The 22,036-nt window shown below is 49.8% G+C and overlaps 1 protein-coding gene across 2 annotated transcripts in view; it reads right to left on the bottom strand.

Moving 5' to 3' along the window:
* CDH22 (cadherin 22) overlaps positions 1-21,602 on the bottom strand; it is an 80,307-nt gene extending 58,705 nt beyond the window's left edge. Inside the window, exons 1-2 of one of the 2 annotated variants that reach the window (XM_081553425.1) lie at positions 21,243-21,602; positions 9,776-10,070 (exon numbers count right to left, since the gene is read on the bottom strand). In XM_081553425.1, coding sequence (XP_081409551.1) covers positions 9,776-10,070; positions 21,243-21,497 — 550 coding nt within the window. In that variant the 5' untranslated portion in view covers positions 21,498-21,602. Of the gene's footprint in view, positions 1-9,775; positions 10,071-17,182; positions 17,245-21,242 lie in introns of those variants that run through there. The other variant, XM_081553426.1, reaches the window with a different exon arrangement.
* Positions 21,603-22,036: the final 434 nt, after the last annotated feature.

Here is a 22,036-nt window from a genome sequence, read left to right on the forward strand (position 1 = left end):
GAACTGCGTGGAATGCTTTCTATTAAAAATTAAAAACCACTTGTCGAGTCCCTGGGAACATTCAGATTACAGAGGAAACAAGTCCCTTCTCAAACTCCCCCTCTTACCTCCGCCCCCTGTCCATGCCAACTCCCTCTTTGCTCATCACTTACAATGCCGGCTCACTGCACTGGCCTCAACTCTGCTTCCGGCTGCCCAATCAGGGCAGCCTAATGTAGATGAATGATACACGGGAGATGCAGGAAAGTGGTTGCATGGAAAGGGGGTCAGAAGATAGAGGGGGAGGAAGCGGGTCAAGAGACAAGTGACAGAGAAGGCAGCATACAGAGATGGGGTAAGAAAGTGGGTCAGAGACTGAGAAACAAGAAACAGATGCAGAGAGATGGACAGAGAGAAAGTGACAAAAACAGAGGTACCCAGAAACATAGGGAGAAATTAGAATAGAGCTAGAGAGGTGAGGGTCAAAGAGGCAGATACACATATATATATATCGAGAGAGAGAGAGACAGAGACGGGGGCAGAAAGAGGTTGCCATGGACTCACCCAGGCAGGCAACACTTGAGTGTGTGTGTGTGTGTGGATCTCATCTACCCCCCCTGAGAAAGGGGATTTTCCTTTTGTTCCAAATTGAGTCCCATTGACTCTTTCATCCTCTCCACATTTAGATGGGACCCTCTGTGGAGTAGTCTGGTCACCTCATTTATTCGGGGCAACATCCTAAGTTTCTGCAGTAGTATCCTTTGGCCAGTTGCAGAAAGCAAACATTTTTGGCTTGTGATTCAGTTCTATTCAGTCACCCAAGAAATACAGAGTGCCTACTATGTGCTAGACCCTTGAGGGTAGGATGACACATTTGTCACCTTTGTACTCACTGACACGTGGGCACAGGGCCTGGCAGAGAGGGGCTGCTCGTGTTTGCTGAGGGATTTGTTGATGGAAAAGACAGAGAACGACGTGGAGCCAGGGCATCTGCTCCTCTCTGCCACCTCTCTCCACCAGAAACCTCCTGCCCCTTTTCTCCCCATCCTGGGTGGTGAGAGCCAGTGCCGTTGCTAGGCAAGGAGATATTGCACATATAGATCTTCCTGGACTTTAATTAAAAACATCTTTAGAAGGTGTCTCTGCAGAGGCCAGTGATTGATTCCTGGCTTGGGCCTGAGGGCTGTTGAGCCACACTCTCTCCAGCTGCAGGTGGGACAGTCAGAGGCTCCCAGCCTGCCCTGCCCTCCCCAAACAGGACCTCTGGGAGCATACTGCCCCCTGCCTTCCTCCTCTCCTCTCTGCCACCGTCTTCTCAAGCACAGGCCTTGGGAATCTGATAGTATATCCTCCCGATTTTATTTCCCCCTCCCCTCTCGGGCCTCAGTTTCCTCAGCTGTAAAATGAGAGTATTGACGCTTAACCCAAGAGAGTTCCTGGGAGGATGAAATGAGATTAAGGGTGTGAAAGTGCTTTGTAAGCTGTAAAGTCCTCTGCACACTAAAGAGATGGTTGTGACTGTTTCTCATGCCCACTGAGGCAAATAGCTTAGGTTCTGGATCCAGGTTCTGGGTCCGGTTCCAGCTCCAGCTCTTACTATGGAAACTCAGGCAAGTTACTTTATCTCTCTCTGCATTTATCTCCTCATTGGTAAAATGAGGACAGTAATACCTGCCCTGCTTATTCCCCAGGATTGTGAGAATAAAGGGAAATAGCTTTGTGAAAACAGTGTTGGCTGATAGCTATTATTTAGTGGATGTCCCGAGAAGTGCAGACTGTACTACCAAAGAGTCTTTTTTCATCTGTTAAAGATTCTGCTCACAGAGGGATTGGAATACACGGGAAAGTGGCTGTGGCAGGGCCCCTGTCCATTTCCACAGTCTGTTGAGCCCCAATCTCATGGTCCAGCAATGCCAATCCTATGGCATATGTGCCTCCATAGTCTCTTTCCTTTGCTCCCAGCAGACATCACTAATAGATTGTGGCATTCTTTTCTGCTAAGCCTGAATGAGACCTCAGACACCTCAACACAGCCCTACGACCAGTTGATCAGAGTTGGCACCAGAGATGAAACTGATCTGCTAACACTTTGAGCACAGTGGCAGTATCTTGCTTATCTTTGGATCCTCACATACCCAGCAAAGGACCACATACATAGTAGGAACTATTATGTATTTACTGAATTAAAGCAACTGCTTATTTTTCTATCCCATTCGGAATATATATATATATATATATATAAATATATATATATATATAAAGTAGGTACTAATAAATGTTTGCTTAGTTGGGTGACTCATCTTTGAAACCCCTACAGACCCAAGTACACTGAAGGCCTTATATATAATAGGTGCTAATAAACATTTGTGGATTTAATTCAATTACTTATCTCTACATCCCTAGCAGTGCCCAGAATAAAGTAGTGGGTAATAGATGTGTGCTGGATTTAACGCCTCATTTCTGTATCCTCAACAGTGCCAAGGATTTTGTCTTACACATAGTTGGCATTAATAAGTAGGTGGAGTTGAACTGGGCATGGGAGCCCTGTGAAATTCTCTTGCTGTCCACTGGTCAGGTTCTGCCAACCTACGTAAGAGATCTGGGACCCCCAACATCAGGAGATTATCTAGCCTAACTCTTCCTTACCAAAACTCACTCCCTCGTTGATTTCACCCAGCTTCAAGCTTTAAATTCTCACTTTGCCGATGACTTCCAAAGTGGTAACTCTAGCCCTCATCTTGCTTCTGACCTCCCGATTTAGAGATCTAACTGTCCCCTTGACAACTCCACTTGGATTTCTAGTAGACATCTCAATCTAAACATGTCCAATAAGGAAGTCTTAATCTTGCACTGCAAATTTGCTCTTCCTGGACCATTTCCCAGGTCAGCAACAGCAGTTCCATCCATCCACTTGCTCAGGTCAAAAACTTCAGCCTCATCCTTGTCTTCTCTCTCTCTCACTCCCCTCATCCAATCCCTCATAAACCCTGTTGGTCTGCATTCAACATACATCAAGAATCCAAATCACCATCACCTCCTGCCCCAATTACAGGTGTCTCCTCACTGATCCCTCTACTTTCACCCTTAACCCATATAGCTTAGTTTCAGCCAACAAATCATCTTTTTCAAACCTATGTTGGATCATAGAACTCCTCTGCCCCCTGTCTTACTCAAAGCACAACCACAAAGCTTTCAGCAGCTACAAAGTCCTCTGCAGTCCAGCTTCTGGTATCTCTTTTGACCTCCTTGGACCCTCTCCCCTTCCTTTACTCCTCTTTTCAGTCACACTGACTTCCTTGCTATTCCTCAAACATGATAAAACACATCATGCCTCAGGACCTTTGCACTCGCTGTTTCCTCTTCCTGGAACATTCTTCCTCTAGCTTAGTTTTTGTGGATCTTTTGTTGCAGTGCAAGAATTCTTTAGTTGTGGTGCAGGCTTACTTGGTTCTTCAAGTGTCTCCTGAACCAGCAGCATCAGCATCACCTTTGACAGCATCTTTGTTAAAAACGCCAACATTTCTAATAGCCCAGATGTACTGGGCTACCCTGGTGGCTCAGATGGTAAAGAATCTGCCTGCAATGCAGGAGACCCAGGTTCCAACCCTGGGTTGGGAAGGTCCCCTGGAGAAGGGAATGGCAACCCACTCCCGTATTCTTGCCTAGAGAATCCCATGGACAGAGAAGCCTGGCGAAATACAGTCCATGGGGTTGCAAAGAGTGGGACATGACTGAGCGACTAACACTGAATCAGAAACCCCGGGGGTAGAGGGGAGCCTTCTGTGCTTTAACAAGTCCTCCAAGTAACTTGGATGTACAATAAACTCTGAAAACCACTGCTTCACATGAACCTCACCAAGATGGTGGAGTAGAAGGACATGCGCTCATCTTCTCCTGTGAGAACTCCAAAATTACAAGTCGCTGCTGAACAACCATTGACAGGAGAATGTTGGATCCCACCAAAAAAAAGATACTCCACATCCAACGGCAAAGGAGAAGCCCCAGCAAGATGGTAGGGGTCAAATCACGTTTAGAATCAAACCCCATATCTGCCAGAGACACTCGGAGGGCTCAAACAAACCTTGTGCGCACCAGGACCCAGAGACCCCACAGAGACTGAGCCAGAACTGTGTTTGAGTGTCTCCTACAGAAGTACGGGTCAGCAGTGGCCTGCCGTAGGGGGTGCAGCAGACCTGGGTATGGCATAAGCCCTCTTGGAGGAGGTCGTCATTAACCCACCATAGAGACGCCAGAACTTACACTGGACTGGGAAACAGACTCTTGGAGGGCACAAACAAACCTTGTGTGCACCAGGACCCAGGAGAAAGGAGCAGGGACCCCACAAGAGACTGACCCAGACTTGCCTGTGAGTGACCAGGGTCTCTGGCGGAGGCGTGGGTTGGAGGTGGCCTGCTGTGGGGTCAGGGGCACTGAGTGCAGCAGTACATGCATTGGACCTTTTGAAGGAGGTCGCCATTATCTTCATTACCTCCTCCATAGTTCAGCCTCAGGTCAAACAACAGGGAGGGAACACAGCCCCACCCATCAACAGAAAATTGGATTAAAACTGAGCATGGTCCCGCCCATCAGAATAAGACCCAGCTTCCCCCTTAGTCAGTCTCTCTCATCAGGAAGCTTCCATAAGCCTCTTATCCTTGTCCATCAGAGGGCAGACAGAATGAAAACCACAATCACAGAAAACTAACCAATCTGATCACATGGACCACAGCCGTGTCTAATTCAATGAAACTATGAGCCATGCCATAGCCACCCAAGACAGACGGGTCATGGAGGTGAGTTCTGACAAAATGTGGTCCACTGGAAAAGGGAATGGCAAACCACTTCAGTATTCTTGCCTTGAGAACTCCATGAACAGTATGAAAAGGCAAAAAGATAGGACACTGAAAGATGAACTCCCCAGGTCAGTAGGTGCCCAGTATGTTACTGGAGATCAGTGGAGAATTAACTCCAGAAAGAATGAAGAGACGGAGCCAAAGCAAAAACAGTACCCAGCTGTGGATGTGACTGGTGATGGAAACAAAGTCTGATGCTGTAAAGAGCAACATTGCATAGGAAACCTGGAATGTTAGGTCCATGAATTAAGGCAAATTGGAAGTGGTCAAACAGGAGATGTCAACATCGACATTTTAGGAATCAGCGAACTAAAATGGGCTGAAATGGGTGAATTTAACTCAGATGACCATTATATCTACTACTGTGGGCAAGAATCCCTTAGAAGAAATGGAGTAGCCATCATAGTCAACAAAAGAGTCTGAAATGCGGTACTTAGATGCAATCTCAAAAACGACAGAATTATCCTTGTTCGTTTCCAAGACAAGCCATTCAGTATCACAGTAATCCAAGTCTATGCCCCGACCAGTAACGCTGAAGAAGCTGAAGTTGAATGGTTCTGTGAAGACCTACAACACCCCCCAAAAATGTCCATTTCATTAGAGGGGACTGGAATGCAAGAGTAGGAAGTCAAGAAGCAACAGTCATAACTGGACGTGGAACAACAGACTGGTTCCAAATCGGGAAAGGAGTATGTTCAAGGCTATAAATAATCACCCTGCTTATTTAACTTATATGCAGAGTACATCATGAGAAATGCTGGGCTGGATGAAGCATAAGCTGGAATCAAGATCACTGGAAGAAATATCAATAACCTCAGATATGCAGATGACACCACACTTATGGCAGAAAGCGAAGAAGAACTAAAGAGCCTCTTGATGAAAGTGAAAGAAGAGAGTGAAAAAGTTGGCTTAGAACTCAACATTCAGAAAACTAAGATCATGGCATCTGGTCCCATCACTTCATGACAAATAGATGGGGAAACAGTGGAAACAGTGAGAGACTTAATTTTGGGGGGCTCCAAAATCACTGCAGATGGTGACTGCAGCCATGAAATTAAAAGACACTTGCTCCTTGGAAAAGAAGTTATGACCAACCTAGACAGTATATTAAAAAGCAGAGACATTACTTTGCCAACAAAGGTCTGTCTAGTCAAAGCTATGGTTTATCCAGTAGTCATGTAAGGATGTGAGAGTTGGACTATAAAGAAAGCTGAGTGCCAAAGAATTGATGCTTTGGAACTGTGGAGTTGGAGAAGACTCTTGAGAGTCCCTTGGATTGCAGGGAGATCCAATCAGTCCATCGTAAAGGAAATCAGTCCTGAATATTCATTGGAAGGACTGATGCTAAAGCTGAAACTCCAATACTCTGGCCACCTGATGCCAAGAACTGATTCATTGGAAAAGACTGATGCTGGGAAAGATTGAAGGCAGGAGGAGAAGGGGATGACAGAGGATGAGATGGTTGGATGGCATCACCGACTCAATGGACATGAGTTTGAGCAGGCTCTGGGAGTTGGTGATGGACAGGGATGCCTGGTGTGCTGCAGTCCATGGGGTCGCAAAGAGTCGGACACGACTGAGCGACTGAACTGAGAACTGAGTTTCACATAGCTCTTGGTCCATTCCCTTGGTTCCTTCAGACCTTGTTCAAATGTTGTCTTATAAAAAAGGGAGGCCGGCACATCCCTACTCCCCTGGTGGTCCAGTGGTTAAGAACCGGCCTTGCAATGCAGAGGATGTGGATTCAATCCCTGGTAGGGGAACAAAGATCCCACACGCCTTGGAGCAACTAAGCCTGCACCACAACTGAAGAATCCCCATGCCACAACAAAATATCCATGTGGTACAGCGGAGATGCAGCCAAATAAATGAATAAATACAAAAAAAGAAAGGTCTCTCCTTACGCCTCTGTCTAAAATAACACTCCCCCGATATAAGTCCCCATTCCCTTGGTCCTCACAACACTTACACCACAGGGTGTATTTGTATCTTGACTTGTTTCTTTCTTTCCTATCTCTCTCCCTGCCCTAGATGTAGGCTTCCTAAGAATTTCCGATGCCTGAAATAGTCTCTGGCACAGAGCAGGCACTCAATAAACATCTGGGCATGAATGAGCCCGCTCTGTGCTCAGAGTGGGGCCTGGGGCCCAGAGAAGAGCAGGGACTTTCCCAAGGTCATGCGGGGCATCAGGCTTCCTGACCATCAGATGCAGGACCCGTTTTGCTGCATTAGGTTCAGTGTGGCTGGCGTGCTCCTCCTCAGAAGCGCGGCTCGTTGGAGGCCCCCGGCACACTTCCCTTCCCTTTTAAGCTGTGAGTGGTTTAATTTGTGAGCGCTGCTGCCTTTCATGTCCCAAGCTGTGTCCCCCTCTCTCTGATCTCCACTGCCCACACCCTAGTGCTGCTTGTCGGCCCCACCCCCCTCAGCCCAGATCAGGAGGCTCAGTAATTGTGACTGATTTTCAAAGCTGCCTGGAGTCTCCGTAAGCACCCAAGTGTCGGATTTGCTTTTCCTTCAAAAAGTTGCTCAAATGAAATAAACTAATTTAATTTCTGCTTCCTCCTCCCCTCTCCTGGGTTCCCCCGGCTTGTCCGAGTTAAATCCTCATTTTTTCCTGAGCGGAATGTCAGAGTCAGTGGACCAGGAGACGGGGGTGGGACAGGGCGGGGGTTCCTTGAGGCTGGGCTCATCAAGCTGGGGGCTGGCTCAGCCTCCCACTCTCTGGGTGACCTTGAATGAGTCCTTGCCCTTTTCTTGGTCTCACTTTCCCCATGAGTGACACAAGAACCTAGCCACTCCAAAAGCCTGGGAGGCCAGCCCAACGACCTGCTTGGTCATTGACTTGCTATGTGACCTTGGGTCACATCATCTCCTCTCTCTGAGCGTTGGTGTTTCCATCTGTTCAATGGGGATGCTGACATCAGTCGTGCAACCTCTCAGAGTCGAAGTGAGAGTGAAGTGGTGATGAGCAAGCCAGCATGGGGGATATGGGGCTATACCTCCCTCTGGACCCCTCATTCCCAGCCACTCTCCACCCCGAGGCAGAGGGAGGCTTCCAAAATGCAAGTCTGCCCACTTACTTCCTTGCTTAAGCTTTTCCCAGGCTACCTTCTTCCCTCAAGTCCTTTGCATGAGTCCAGCTTCCTCCTCTAGCCTCATCTCTCGCCATCTTTCTGGCTTTTCCATGTGGAAATATGCAGTTCAGTTTTGGATGAAGAAAGACAGGACTACGTCTCTTTTGGCCAGAGTTTGAGTCCAGGAGTAAGGACTGCCGGACTTGGGAAATCAGAGGCTTCATAAGCTACCTCTGACTTGCAGTGTGACCTGGGACCTGTCATGGTTCTTCTGAGCCTCAGTTTCCCCACTTGCAAAACTGATTTCTAAGTATTCCCTGGGTCTCTGCCATGGATAACCTCCAAATTTATCTCTCTAGCTCAGACCCTGCAGCTGAAACTGGATACTGAACTGCCTCTTTCAAGATCTCTCCTTGGCTTTCTAATAAATACTTCCAACTTAGTTCATTGGAAACCAAACTCGTGATTTCCCTCCATCCCCACAAATCTGTTCCTCCCACTATTTCTCCTATCTCAGTAAATGGAGATTCCATCTATTTAATTGCCCAGGTCAAAATCTCAGTAGTCATCTTTGAATTTTCTTTCTCTCTCACGCCACATCCAATCCATTAGCAAATGCTTTCAGCTCTACTTTCAAAATATATCTAGAAGTGGACCTCTTTTCAGTACCCTTTCTGGTACCACCTTGTTCCAAGCTACCATCATTTCCTGCCTAGGTAATTGCAATATCCTTGTCAACGAGCTATCTGCTTCTGCCTTTCCCCCACCTCTCCATCTAATCTTCACGGAACAGCCACAAGATCCTGTTCAAATTAAGTCATATCATGTCACTCTTCTGAACAAGCCCCTCCACTGACTTCCCAGCTTGCTGAGCATAAAAGGCAAAACCTTGACTATGATCACATGGCTGCCTGATCTGGTCTCCTCTCGGCTTCCCCTCAGAGGAAATTCAGCCTTGGGACCTTTGCTTATACTGTTCCCACTGCTTGGAATGCTGTTCCCTGGGTGCAGGCTCTCACTTCTTTCGAGTCTTTGCTTCAGTGTCTTCTTCCCAGCCCCAGGATCGGTTTGTTAACTTGCTTCCTGCCTGTCTTCCTTGACCAGAATATCCCTTCCACGAGAGCAGAGAGGCTGGTCTGCCTTCTCCTCGCTGTGTCCCCAGTGCCTATGCATATTTGTTAGATGAATGAATGAATGAATTCGTTCAGCAGACACATAACTTGTCAAATGCATGCACAGGTCTTAAAGGCTGTGCACATCTGCACACGCATGAGAATATGGTATACACATCAGACAACACCAGCACACCTCTGTGTGTGTGTGTGTGTGTGAACACCAACCCACACCCACATTCACACCCTCGCTGTTCCCTATTCTCCCACCATTCTTTGTGCTCACTGTTTTCTTTGGTTCACTCCCTTCTCTTCCATCACCGCCTGCTCGCTCATTACCTACCAATTTGCCCCATCTAGAGAAGCCAAGGGTGACTGCACTTTTCCCCAAGAAACCAAGTTCCTCTGGCCTCTGACGAGCAGCTGCAGAGCTGGAAGGCCAAGAGGGAGGCAGTGCCTTGGCCAAAGTGATGGCATGTGTTCTAGGACCTAGGGCCACTGCTCCCTGTCCAGCCTGGCTTGCAGATGACTTAGGCTAATGTGGTGGGGAAGGCGGTAGTGACCGGCTTGCTCCTCAGCCCGAGACTCCAGTTTCTACCAGGAGCCCTGGGCTAAGTGATTGTCCAGGACTGTGCCTGGGCACCTGGACTCACAGCTGTACCCTGACTCCCCTCCCCCCAGCAGGCTCCCTCTCTCAACCTGGCCGCTCCCCTTCCCCTCTTGCTGGCTAACCCATCCCCCAGAGCCCACTGCCCACCTGTGGGTGAGAGCTCGGCCACGCTGCCAATGTAGGGGCCATGCAGGAAGCGGGGCTCGCTGTCGTTGATGTCCTGCACCTTGATGATGAACTCCGACTCGGGCTCCAGCAGGCGGTTGGTGGCACGGTCCCGAGCCTGAGCCCGCAGCGTGTAGAAGGTCTTCTGTTCCCTGTCCAGGCGCTCCATGGCGTGGATGTCGCCTGTCAGCTCATCGATCAGGAAGATGGTCCCAGCGCCCTCGCCTGAGATGGTGTACTTGATGGCCCCGTCACCCTCGTCTGAGTCTGAGTGGATCTGGGGAGGCAAGGAGGAAGGCAGAATGGAGGATGGGGTGGGAGCTCCTTTTAGCGCCCCACTCCCCCACCAAGTCCCACTGGGGGCCTGTTCCTAAGCACGTCTCTTCTTTGATATACCCATTCTTCAGTGAAGACAGTGAGGCTGGGGAAACCAAACGTCATCCCAGTCCCAGGCCTCACTGTCTGGTCTGGCATGTTTCACTAGCCCTCCATGGCTCTTCCTGCTCCAGCTCTGCCCTTGTAATCGACCTTCCCCTCTGTGGCCAGAGATGTCAGCCTCAGAGGCAGATGGGAACAGGTCCTCCCCTGCATGCAATCTTCTATGGCTCCCTATCACCCTTACAAAGAAGTCACAGCCACCTCCACACCTCTCTGCTTCTTCTTTGCGTGTCTTGCCTTATTTCTCTGTCTACTGAAAGTCTCCTCATCCTGCAAGGCTTGCCACATCTTGCAATTTTAAATGCCACCTCTTCTCAAAAGCTTTTTTTTGGACCCACCCCCACCCCCACCCCCACTCCACCTCCAACTCTGCCATTCCGCTCCAAGATCTTTGCAAGACGTCAAGCCATCGTTATCACGTTCGCTGTAGCCATGCTTCTCAAATCTTAATGTGCATGCAAATCACCCGAGATCTTGGTAAAAAGCAGATTCTGACCCAAGGAGTTTGGAGTGGGCCCTCAGAATTTGCATTTTTAGCAAATTTCCAAACTGCTGTCCATGACCCTCGCTGGAGTGACAGGCCTAGGGTCCCTAGGCTCTGAGCCCCCGGAAGTATCTTCTTACTTATCTGGAGAGCAGCCTCAAGGCTTGGCATACGGTGGGCACAGGGACTGGAAGGACAGAGGGGAAAGGGGGATGCAAACTGGAGGAGTGCCTACCATGTGCCAGGCAGTGTGCTGAGCAATTTACATACTTATTTGGTGCAGAGTTCTTTAAAAAGAAAATCGTTATTAGAGTAGGTTTTGCTATCTTCACTTTGCAGATTTTTTTTTTTTCCTACTGAGGACTAGAGAAATGGGATGAATTGCTCAAGGTCAGAATGCTGGAGGAACTGGCCTGGTCCACAGCCTGGGCTTCCTCACTCCATCCTCATGCCTCCTGGGAGGAGCCCATGGCCGAGGAAAGAAGCAATACAGCTTGGTCCAGCCTTGGTGCCAGCATCACCTCCCTGTGAGTTCTCGCACAAGTCACTACCTCTCTGGGCCTCAGGTCCCTCCTCTGTAACATGCAGAGCATAATAGCACCTCCTCCGAGAGGTGCTAGAGGGTAGCATGTCTGCGTGCTAAGTGGCTTCAGTCACGTCTGACTCTTTGTGACCCCATGGACTGTAGCCCGCCAGGCTCCTCTGACCATGGGATTATCCCTGGCAAGAATACTGGAGTGGGTTGCCATTTTCTCCTCCTGGGGATCTTCCCAACCCAGGGATCGAACACGTGTCTCTTAACGTCTCCTGCATCGGCAGAGGGGTTCTTTACCACTAGCACCACCTGGGGAGCCCAAATGGGGGGGCTAACTGAGTCTAAAGTCCACATAAGACCCTTAGCACTTGCCTGGCACCAGATGATGTTTACAATACGTAACAGCCAGCCTGGCAGTGGCACTGCCTATGGAATGGTACCACAGCAGAGCCCCTGCTGGTCCAGGTGGGAACACTTTGGATGCTGGATCACAGAGAGATCCGAGGGGCAGAGGTAGCTGAGGGGAGGGAGAGGAAACAGACTATTTACCCCAGGTAAGGAGCCTCTTCACTATTTTAGCAACCGGTACAACTATGCTGGTAGGTACTAGCTGAAAATCAGTCCTGCCTGAGACATAGTAAGTGTCCCATAAATGGTAGCTATCATTATTATTATATTATTACTAAATGTTAGCTATATATAACTGGGATTTAATCCAGGCACTGCTAAGCTCCAGAACCCAGGCTGTTTTCACTGCACCGAGATCTCCTGGGCAAGGAACCAGCAGAAAGACTGTTCTCCCACATAGAAACACCCAAGTCCTTATCCTGCAACGTCCAAATCTCTTAGGCAGTTCTGAGCGGAAGAAAACGCATCCGAGGAAGCAGGTGACCTTGGGCAGCTCTCTGCTCTTCTCTAAGCTTCTGTCAAGGTGGGGTGTGAACAAGAGAATCCCTAAGGCCCCTTTTACAAGATGCCATGTACCCCAGCTCACTCAGCAGGATAACAGGTGCCAATGAAGTCATCACGGAGAGGAATAAAAGCCCACCCCCTGCCATGCAGGAGAAGCCCGGGTATAAATTCTGCTGGTGGAACTTTGTGTCTGAAAGGTGGATTATAGAAGTGCCATTTGGAAGATTGAATGGCCCATAAACATTTTCATATTTCATTAGCCGATTAATGGGCATCTCTCTCTTTTTGGCGAGTCTGCTGATTCTCAGCAGAAATTGCGGGGAGTAAATGGAGGCGTCGGGTGGAACCTTTCTGGGTCCCCGTCCTGTTATAGATTGCCCCAATTAATGCCTGTCCTGGGCTCCACTGAGAAGCCTTCTTCCTGTCCAGTTACTGTTAATAGATTTCTCATAAGTGGCTGGATTGTAAAAACCTCATAACTCAGTTTAATACCCCCAATAAAATTATCTCAAGACATCGGCCCTGAATCATCGGCAGTGCTGGAGATGAGGAGACCTGTCTCTCCTGTTTGCTGTTTACGCTGTTCCTCCACCTCTGCCTGCAGGAGGTGGGGACCAGAGAGGGTGAACGGGTTCCCTTTTCGGATGACTCCACCCACTTCCCAGTCAGATCCGTTGCGGGTTTATTTAATCAGCACACACTCCCCGGAAGGCTGGTGGAATAGATGCCATTTGGGGGAATGTGTAACAGTGGTCATCTTATTAGTCTTCATCACCACCCTAATAAGAATGAAATGTCATTCTTTGTTCCATTTATCAGATGAGGAAACTGAGGAACACGGAGGGGAGGTCATTTGCTTGGTCACCCAGCTAAGTGCAGGAAGCCAGTCTCCTGAACCCATCACTCATGAATGTTGTGATCACACCATCTGTTATTTTTATCCCTCTGGGTCTGTTTTTCCACCCGAGAAATCGGATCGAGTCCTACCTGGCACAGATGCGGTAAAGACGAAACAGGAGCATGACCTACACAGTCTGTAGGGTTTCCTTAGAGGCTCAGTGGTAAAGAACCCACCTGCCAATGCAGGAGAAACAGGTTCAACCCCTGGGTCGGGAAGATCCCCTGGAGAAGGAAATGGCAGCCCACTCCAGTATCCTTGCCTGGGAAATCCCATGGAAAGATGGAGCCTGGCGGCTACAGTTCACGGGGTGGTAAAAGAGTCAGATATGACTCAGCGACTAAAAAACAACAACACACTCTGTAAGTGATTGTCTCCTTCCCTTTCCATCTCCTGGGTCTCCATCACATCCCTGAAGCCCTTAACATTTTATCTCAGCCTCTGGCCAGGGATCACCTACCAGTGAGGAGTAGAAAGGAGGCAGTGAAACCCATTGATGATGTCATTGATATTCTTCCATGAAGTGTGACACAGAGCTCATGCTGGGGCCCAGGGGCTGCTCTCTGGGGACAGCAGAGCTGGACAGAGCCGGTCAGCCTGTGGAGGAGCTCAGAGCTCAGAGCTGCAGATTTGGGCTGGGTCGGGGCTGCTTGCTGTGCTCCCCCCACCCCCCTACCCCCGCCTGGGTCCTGGTTCTGGAATGGAGAAGGAGTGGACAGAGGATCCTGGCGGGCTACAGTCCACAGGGTCACAGAGTTGGACACGACTGAAGTGACTTAGCAAGCACACACATGCAGATCATTCTATCCCAGGATGATATTTCTCAAGAATCTCAGCTATGAGGCTGGAGGATGGGACTTTTATTTACTGAGCGCCTACTACGTGAAAGATTGCAAGCCTCCGCAGAAGTCTAATTTAACATTGTGGCAGGACTTCCTTGGTAGTCTAAGTGGTTAAGAATCTGCCTGCCATTGCAGGGGATGTGGGTTTGATCCCTGGTCCAGGAAGATCCCACATGCTATGGGGCAACTACCATGGCCCATGTGCCACAACTACTAAGCCCACACTCTACATCCAGTGACTTGAAACTACTGAGCCCACGTACCCTGGAGCCCATGCACCACAAGACAAGTCAGTGCAATGAGAAGCCCACACACCCCATCTAGAGAGTAACTGCTGCTTGCTACAACTAGAGAAAGCCTGGTGCGCAGCAGTGACAACTGAGCACAGCCAAAAATAAATAAATTTAAAAGAAAACACTGTGGCGTATGTAAATGTCTCCCCATTTTCCAGGAGAACAGACTGAGATGGTCCGAGGTCTGTCTGACTCTAAAGCACAGGTTGGTCCCTCTGCAGTCTTTGGAATCTGGCTAGTCCACTTACAGGGCTTCCTTGTAGCTCAGTTGGTAAAGAATCCGTCTGCAATGCAGGAGACCCCAGTTCGATTCTTGTGTTGGTAAGATCTGCTGGAGAAGGGATAGGCTACCCACTCCAGTTTTCTTGGGCTTCCCTGGTGACTCAGCTGGTAAAGAATCCGCCTGCAATGTGGGAGACCTGGATTTGATCCTTGGGTTGGGAAGATTCCCCTGGAGAAGGGAAAGGCCGAGCAGGTCCCAACTGACCACAGTCGGACACAACTGAGCGACTTTCACTTCATTTCACTTAGTCCACTTATAACATTTCTGGTTAAGGAAGAGAGGGTGGGCTGGAGGGCAGTCATGGGGCTGCATGGCTTCGAGAGAGGCCTGTACCACCCTGTACCTGCAGGCCATGGTCATTGGTGGTTTTTTCAATCTGAACCTCTATCTCATCATTTAGAAAAGGACTTCAAAATCAGAAGAGGTGATGGGCTTTGGATACAGGAGGAGCCAGGTGCCAGCATCTGCTTTGTCACTCACTCGTTGCCTAGCTCCAAGCAAGAAGCTATCTTCCTCTGAGCCTGGGTCTTCTCAACAGTGAATGAGACTGACAGTGCTTCCCGAGTCTAAAGATGCACTAGATAACATGTGGGAGCTCCTGGCACATACTAAGTGCTCATGGAAGACAAGTTTCCTTTCCTCTTCTGGCACCTGGTCTCAAGAGAGATTGAGGGTCACCGAGTGCACCCATTCCCCCATCTCCTGACATAATAACCATAGGCTCAAATCCTGACCCACTGGAGACACGGCGGCCATTATGCAACATCTTCTTGTCTTTTATTTATTTTTTAAGTATTTGTTTATTTTATTATTGTAGGTATTATATTATACTAATTATATTATATAAGTATTATTTTATTTTACTATTCTTATTTTATTTATTTTTATTTTCTGACCCTGCCATGTGGTATGTGGGATCTTAGTTCCCTGACCAGGGATTGAACCTGCATCACCTGCATCGGAAGTGTGCTGTCTTAACCACTGGACTGCCAGGAAAGTCCCACTTTTTGCCATTTAGCCTCAGCTCATTTCCTCTTTCAGGCAGCCCTCCCAGAGGCCCTCCCATTTGCCCTCTGCCATGCACACTCCCCTCTGCTCCACACTCGCCTATAACACCTCTGTATTGCAGTCTGTCTCCCCAGTTCTCATGGGGCTCAGGGGCAAGGACTAACTTTGATTCATCTTTATCTGAATTCCCCATGCCATGCACACAATAGGTGTCCTGACAAGGTATGCTGAGAAAATACAGGAGGAGTGGGAGAGGTGAGTGTGTGTGTGTGTGAGAGAGAGAGAGAGAGCAAGTGTGTATGTGAGATGGTGAGCTCAGATCAAGCATATGGCTGTTCATTTTCATTTCCCTTGTACCTAGGTTAGGCCACAGCACCAAACATTGAATACATGAGTAAAGAAATACACAACTGTTATTGTATGTGAGCGTGCTAAATCTCTTCAGTTGTGCCCAACTCTGCGATCCCATGGACTGTAGCCCGCCAGGCTCCTCTGTTCATGGGATTCTCCAGGCAAGAATACTGGAGTGGGGTGCCGTGCCTTCCTCCAGGGGACCTCTCCAACCCAGGGACTGAACCCATCTCTTTTGTCTCCTGCATTGGTAGGAGGGTTCTTTACCACTAGTGCTTAGCTGGGAAGCCCTGCAACTGTCTTCCAGGATTTCTGGAGGATCCAGTCACTCTGTTCAATCCCAGTTACCCATGAGCTAGACTAGGAAGGGCAACCAGTAGGCACACTTTTAGACCCTCTACTGTTACCTCCTTGATATTTCATAATGATCTTGTGGCTCAGAGTTCATCCTCTCCCCATTGTACCGATTGGCAAACTGAGGCTCACAGAGGGCACACATCCTACCTAAAGCCACACAGCTAACAAGAGGCAGCCCAAGGCCTGTCCGTCTCCACATCCTGGGTTCTTTTCTCTGCAGCTATTGGAGACAGCCCCGCAGGGGATTCCCCCTCCCTAAGCCCCAGCCCTGGATCATAAACAACTTGAAAAACACCGGAGTGATGGCTTCTCATCCTGGGGGGGTGGCTGAAAAATGGGATTTACGAGGCCATTAATTACTTCCTCCTAATTAAATCAAAATTAAATGCGAGCAGAGGTACGTTTTCCTTATTAAAGACAATTAAACGGACAGTGCGGCTACGCAAATAAAACGAGTCCAGGATTTACACGGAAAGCAAATCAAATAAAAAGCCTCCCCCAGAATGAGGGATCTGTTCATGCCTGTGCTACTCGTAAACCAGGAGTTCATCAATTTTCTTTAAATATTAGCAACTTAATTAAATCTGCTCTCCTCCCCACTTTAATCCTGCCGTATATCTAAAATAGATCTCACCGCCCACAGGAGTTGGTCATAAGTGCTGACCCCATAATTCTCTTTAAAAAAAAAAAAGAATTAAAAATCCTACAAAACCCACATCCAGCTGACAGAAGCCTCGGGGGAAATTACCGTTCGGAAAAGGGATTAGTCAAAGTACCCAGATTGTATGGAAATGTTGGGAGGCCGCTCTGAGGGTGGGAGTTTTGAGAGAGGCCGCTCCCAAGCTGCTGGGGGTGGGGGGTGGGGGGCAGGACAGCAGAGGGAATTGGTGTGGGGCCCTGGTGGCAACCCTGGGGCCCAGTGGTTCCTGCAGGTGCCGACAGGAGCCTGGCGGTGAGTGATGGAGGAGGCGGCTGTAAAATAGGTTACCGTTGGGCGCCTGGGGTTCACTCCTCCACGGATGGTGCTGTTGCTAAGCTACCTTTGGAATTGGACAAGGACGGATGCTCCCAGTGGCTCCCTGGGGCGGGGGACTGGGAAGCAGTGAATTAACTGAAACTGTGGAGAAGTCCTTTCTCCCTGATGAGAGAGAGAGCGTGGTATGAATGTGTGCGTGCATACACAACCACTTGTACAAATGTGGGACTTGGCTGGAACGGGAACAGGTGGTTTTCAAGAGGACAAGCTCATCTTCCCAGAGTGAGGGGTGGGCTGGCAACCACCTCCCCCTACCTTGTGGTGAGAAACTAGCAGATCAGGTTGCAAAGAAGGCTTTCAGAATTTGGGGCATGGGTTCATAATACCGGTGTATACTCAAGGCAGTGGGAATATCAGGGAAGATCCATCATAATAGAAGCTAATACTTACTGGGTACATAGAATGTGCTCTCCAGGTTCTTGGCATATGCTAACTCATTGAATCCTCACTGAAACTCTTTGAGAAGGTGCCAGGTACAGCCTCACTCAGCAGAAGAAGAAACTTAGGCACAGAGAGGTTAAATAATGTGCCAAGGTCAGAAAAGGAGTCAGCAGCACAGCCGAGATTTGAGCCCTGGCAGTCTGGCTCTGGTTGAACAGCAAAGGGAATCAGTTATACACATATGTAATATACATATACATATACATATATATATATATATATATATATATATATATATATATACACACACACATATACATCCCTGAACCACACACTATACCATCTTTCACAAGAAACAGTGCTTTGGGCACATGTTTGCAAAGAGATGGAAACTTCTCTCTTCTCCATGCACAGAGTGCTTTTCTGGAGGTGGCCTTGAGAGTAAGGGAGGAGGGGCTCTGGGTGAAGATGATGGAGAGGGAAGATAACATAGTCATGACAGCAGTGGGGATGCTGGGAGAGGTTGCTGTGAGAAGGACCCCTGGGGCTGGGCACAGTGAGGGGCTCACAGAGGATGTTTAATATAGGACAGTACTGTGCAGCACAGAGAACTCTATTCAGTACTCTGTGATGACTTATACAGGAAAAGAATCTAAAAAAGAGTGGGTAGATGTATAACTGATTCACTTTGCTGAACACCCGAAACTATCACAGCACTGTAAATCAACTATACGCCAATAAAAATTTTTTTAAAATTGCATTGGAGGAATTCCCTGGCAGCCCAGTAGTTAAGACTCCATGCTTCCACGCGGCAGGGGGTGTGGGTTCGACCCCCGGTCAGGGAACTAAGATCCCACATGCCCCATGGCCAAAAAGTTAAAATAAATAAATAAATAGGGTCATGATATTACCAAAAATATACTATTAAAAAATACACTGGGGCCAGACCTGGTGTCAGTAGAGCCTCACCTCTTGGGGTTGGTTCTACCACTGTGCTGGACTCACCCCATCTCTGCTGATCAAAAGTCCCTGGAAAGCTGACTGGCCTCGGCATGATACTCTTCTGGCCTCAGTTTCCCCTTCTTACCAGGAAGGGAGGTACTAGTGCTCCCCATCACCTAGAGACAGTGGTTCAAGGAGACAGGGGTGGTGTTTGACTTATGACAATAACTGCTAGGTGGATGCAGATGGGAAATGGTGAATGAATCAGCAGCTAGCTTCTCTCATCTGCTCGGGATGTGGGTGGCTGAGGAGACCTTCTCAGAGCCCCAGCTGGTAGGCAGACAACATGGCCGAGGTGCCTGAGACCACCGCAGCTGACAATCAGGTAGACGTGTCAGTCACTCCCTGAGTTTCTGGGCTTTTCCTGGACCCAAATCTCTCTCCCAAGCTTGGAGGTCTTGGAGAGGTTTGGAGAATCAGCACATGGGGTTCAATCCTGGCTAAGCCACTTGCTCACTCTATGCCTGTCCGCTCTGCACCTCGAGTCCGTTGCCTACAAAATGGAATGATTTCTACCTTGCAGTTTAAGAGTTAAATGCTTCATATGGGAATAATGAGAAAACAACAATAAACAAACAACCAGGGACTTCCCTGGTGATCCAGCGGTTAAGAATCTGCCTTGGATCAAGCATATGGCTATTCATTTCCATTTCCCCTGTACCTAGGTTAGGCCACAGCACCAAACATTGAATTATGAGTAATGAAATATACAACTGTCATTGCGTGTGTGTGTGCTAAGTCGCTTCAGTTTTCCCTGACTCTTTGCGACCCCATGGACTCTGACCCACCAGGCTCCTCTGTCCATGGGATTTCCCAGGCAAGAATACTGGAGTGGGTTGCCATGCCCTCCTCCAGGGGATCTTCCTGGCCCAGGGATCGAACTCGCATCTCTTTTGTCTCCTGCATTGGCAGGCAGGTTCTTTGCCACTAGTGCCACCTGGGAAGCCCACTTCACTCATGCACTATAAACATCTCAACTGCTGACAAGACTCTAAATAAGCCATGTTTTGTCAGGCTGTCAAGTCTTTTTATAGGCTATGCCCTCTTCCCATCAGCCCAAACTCCTACTCATATATCAAAACCCAGCCCAGGCATTTAGAAAACACTGCCGCAAAGCCAATAGACACCACTTAATGAATGCCTACTCAGTGCCAGATGCTGACCTATGAAGCTTTTTATGCACCGGAGTGTCTCTGCCTCTCCAGCATCGAACCCATGAGGGGCTTAAGGGATTAAAGGGACAAACAAAAGTCCTTTTCAGTTCCATATACTCTTAAGGCATAGACCTTCAGTCACATTAACCAACACTCACTCAGAGAGTTTGAGAAAGTAGCTTTCATTCATTCCTTCAATGAATACTTTGTGAACAATGTCTGTGCTAGGTGCTAGGGATTTTATGGTGAGCAAAACAAACACAATCTAATAAGAAAGACATGCATCTATTGCATAATCAGACAAAAACACATACATAATGAAGTGTTATGAAGGAAAGACATGGGGACCTCAAGGGGCACATAACAGGAAAGTACGGCCACATGCAAGGGGATCCATCCCTGAGAGGTGTGATCAGGGGTAGCTTCTCTGAGGAAGTGGCATTTCAGTGGAGACCTGAGTGTGGGATAAAGTCAGCAGCGGAAGGAGCAGGATGGGGACTTCCCTGGTGGTCCAGTGGTTGGGAGTCTGCCTGTCAATGCAGGGGACGTGGGTTCGATCCCTGGTCCAGGAGGATCCCACATGCTGCGGGGCAACTGGGCCCGTGTGCCACAACTATTGTGCCTGCGCTCTAGAGCTGAGGAGCTGCAACTACTGAAGCCTGCGCACGCTAGAGTGCGCTTCACAACCAGAGAAACCACCGCAACTTGAGAGTAGCCCCTACTCTGCAACTAGAGAAAACCCATGCACAGCAAGTAGACCCAATGCAGTCAAAAATATAAATAAAAAGAAGGAGCAGGATGGAGCAGTTAGGGGAGGCAAGCTATCTAGGTAGGTAAGGGGGTGTGGGGCTGGCAGGAGCCTGTGGGGGCAGCAGAGGGACCAGGGAAAGGCGTCAGAAGGGTGTCATGGCCCAAAACTCAGAGGGAGTGTGTCAGGAGATGAGGTTGGAGGAGCCGGATCTTTGCAAGCAGTGGGGCAGAATTTGAACTTGACCCCGAGTGCATGGGAAGCTATGGACGAATTTTGAGCATAGCAGGGAGAGTCTGTGTGTGACATGATCAGATATGCAAACTCCTTTCTACATTCTGGCAACCCACTCCCATTCTCTTGCCTGGAGAATTCCATGGACAGAGGAGCCTGGCTGGCTACAGTCCTCAGGGTCACAAATGAAGAGACTTAGCGACTTAGCAGCAGCAGCAGCATAGCATAGCATTCTGCATTCTAGCTGGACTGGCTTTCCGCCCTGCTAGTCCTCTCTGCTCTAAGATGCGAAAGCAAGAGGGTCCAGAGAAGGATGCGGGGCAGGGATGCGAGCAAAGTGAGGATCCTGTGGTCGGCCCACCCCATCGGGGCAGCAGGGAGGAGGCAGAAGGGATTTGGGAGGGGGAAGGGAGGGAACTGGGGTCCCTTGCGTCTCCCAGAGGGTGTCTCTGGGGTCCCAGGAGCAGATGGCGGGTGCTGGGTCCCACTTTACCTTGCCCACGTACAGGGGCTCAGTGCCCGTGTACTCCTCCACCACGAAGAACTGGTTCCACACCCAGCCGCGCTTCACGCGGCCCGCGCCGGGTGCGCCGTCCTGCCCAGACGGCGCAGGCGTGCCCGCCGCCCACAGGGCTCCCAGCAGTGGCGGCGGCGGCGGCGGCAGCGACAGCAGCAGCAGCAGCAGCAGCAACGCGGGCGACAGCACGGCTCCCGCCCGGAGCCCCCGGCCTTCGGGCCGCGGCCTCATGCTTGGCCTGCGAGGGGCCCGGGCCCAGGAGCATGGACGGGGGGCACCAGGGTGTCGCCGCTCAGTGGCCAGGACGGAGCGGCGCCGCGGTCACATGGTGGGCTCAGCGCGGCCGCCGGGGCGCCGCCCCCGACGGGGCACCCGGATAGGCCCGCGGCCCTGATCGCCGCCCAGCCGCGGGGGCGCCCGGCTGGAGGGGGAAGGGGCGCGACTGCACCCGGGGCATGGACGGCCCCCCGAGGTCCCCGCCTGCGCCCCCTTGGCGCCGGCGCGGCTGGGTCACCAGGCAGCACCTCGTTGGCTCCGGAGTCTGGGATGCGCCATGGTTCCTGCGCGAAGGGGTGCTGGCTGGGGCCGGGCTGGTCCTTCGGGGACTAGGGGCCGTCCCGCCCAGGAGCCTGTGAGAGATACAAGAAGACATCAGAGGAGGCGCTTTGCGGGGACGGGGCGGGTTGGGTCTACCTTTTTGTCCTTTTAGGTACCAATTAAATACCTGCTGTGTGCCTGGCACTGTGCAGGGTGGGACAAACAAGACAGAG

This window comes from Giraffa tippelskirchi, chromosome 13 (assembly GCF_054371585.1).
Source record: "Giraffa tippelskirchi isolate mGirTip1 chromosome 13, T2T-mGirTip1v1.2.pri, whole genome shotgun sequence".
Taxonomy (NCBI): domain Eukaryota; kingdom Metazoa; phylum Chordata; class Mammalia; order Artiodactyla; family Giraffidae; genus Giraffa; species Giraffa tippelskirchi.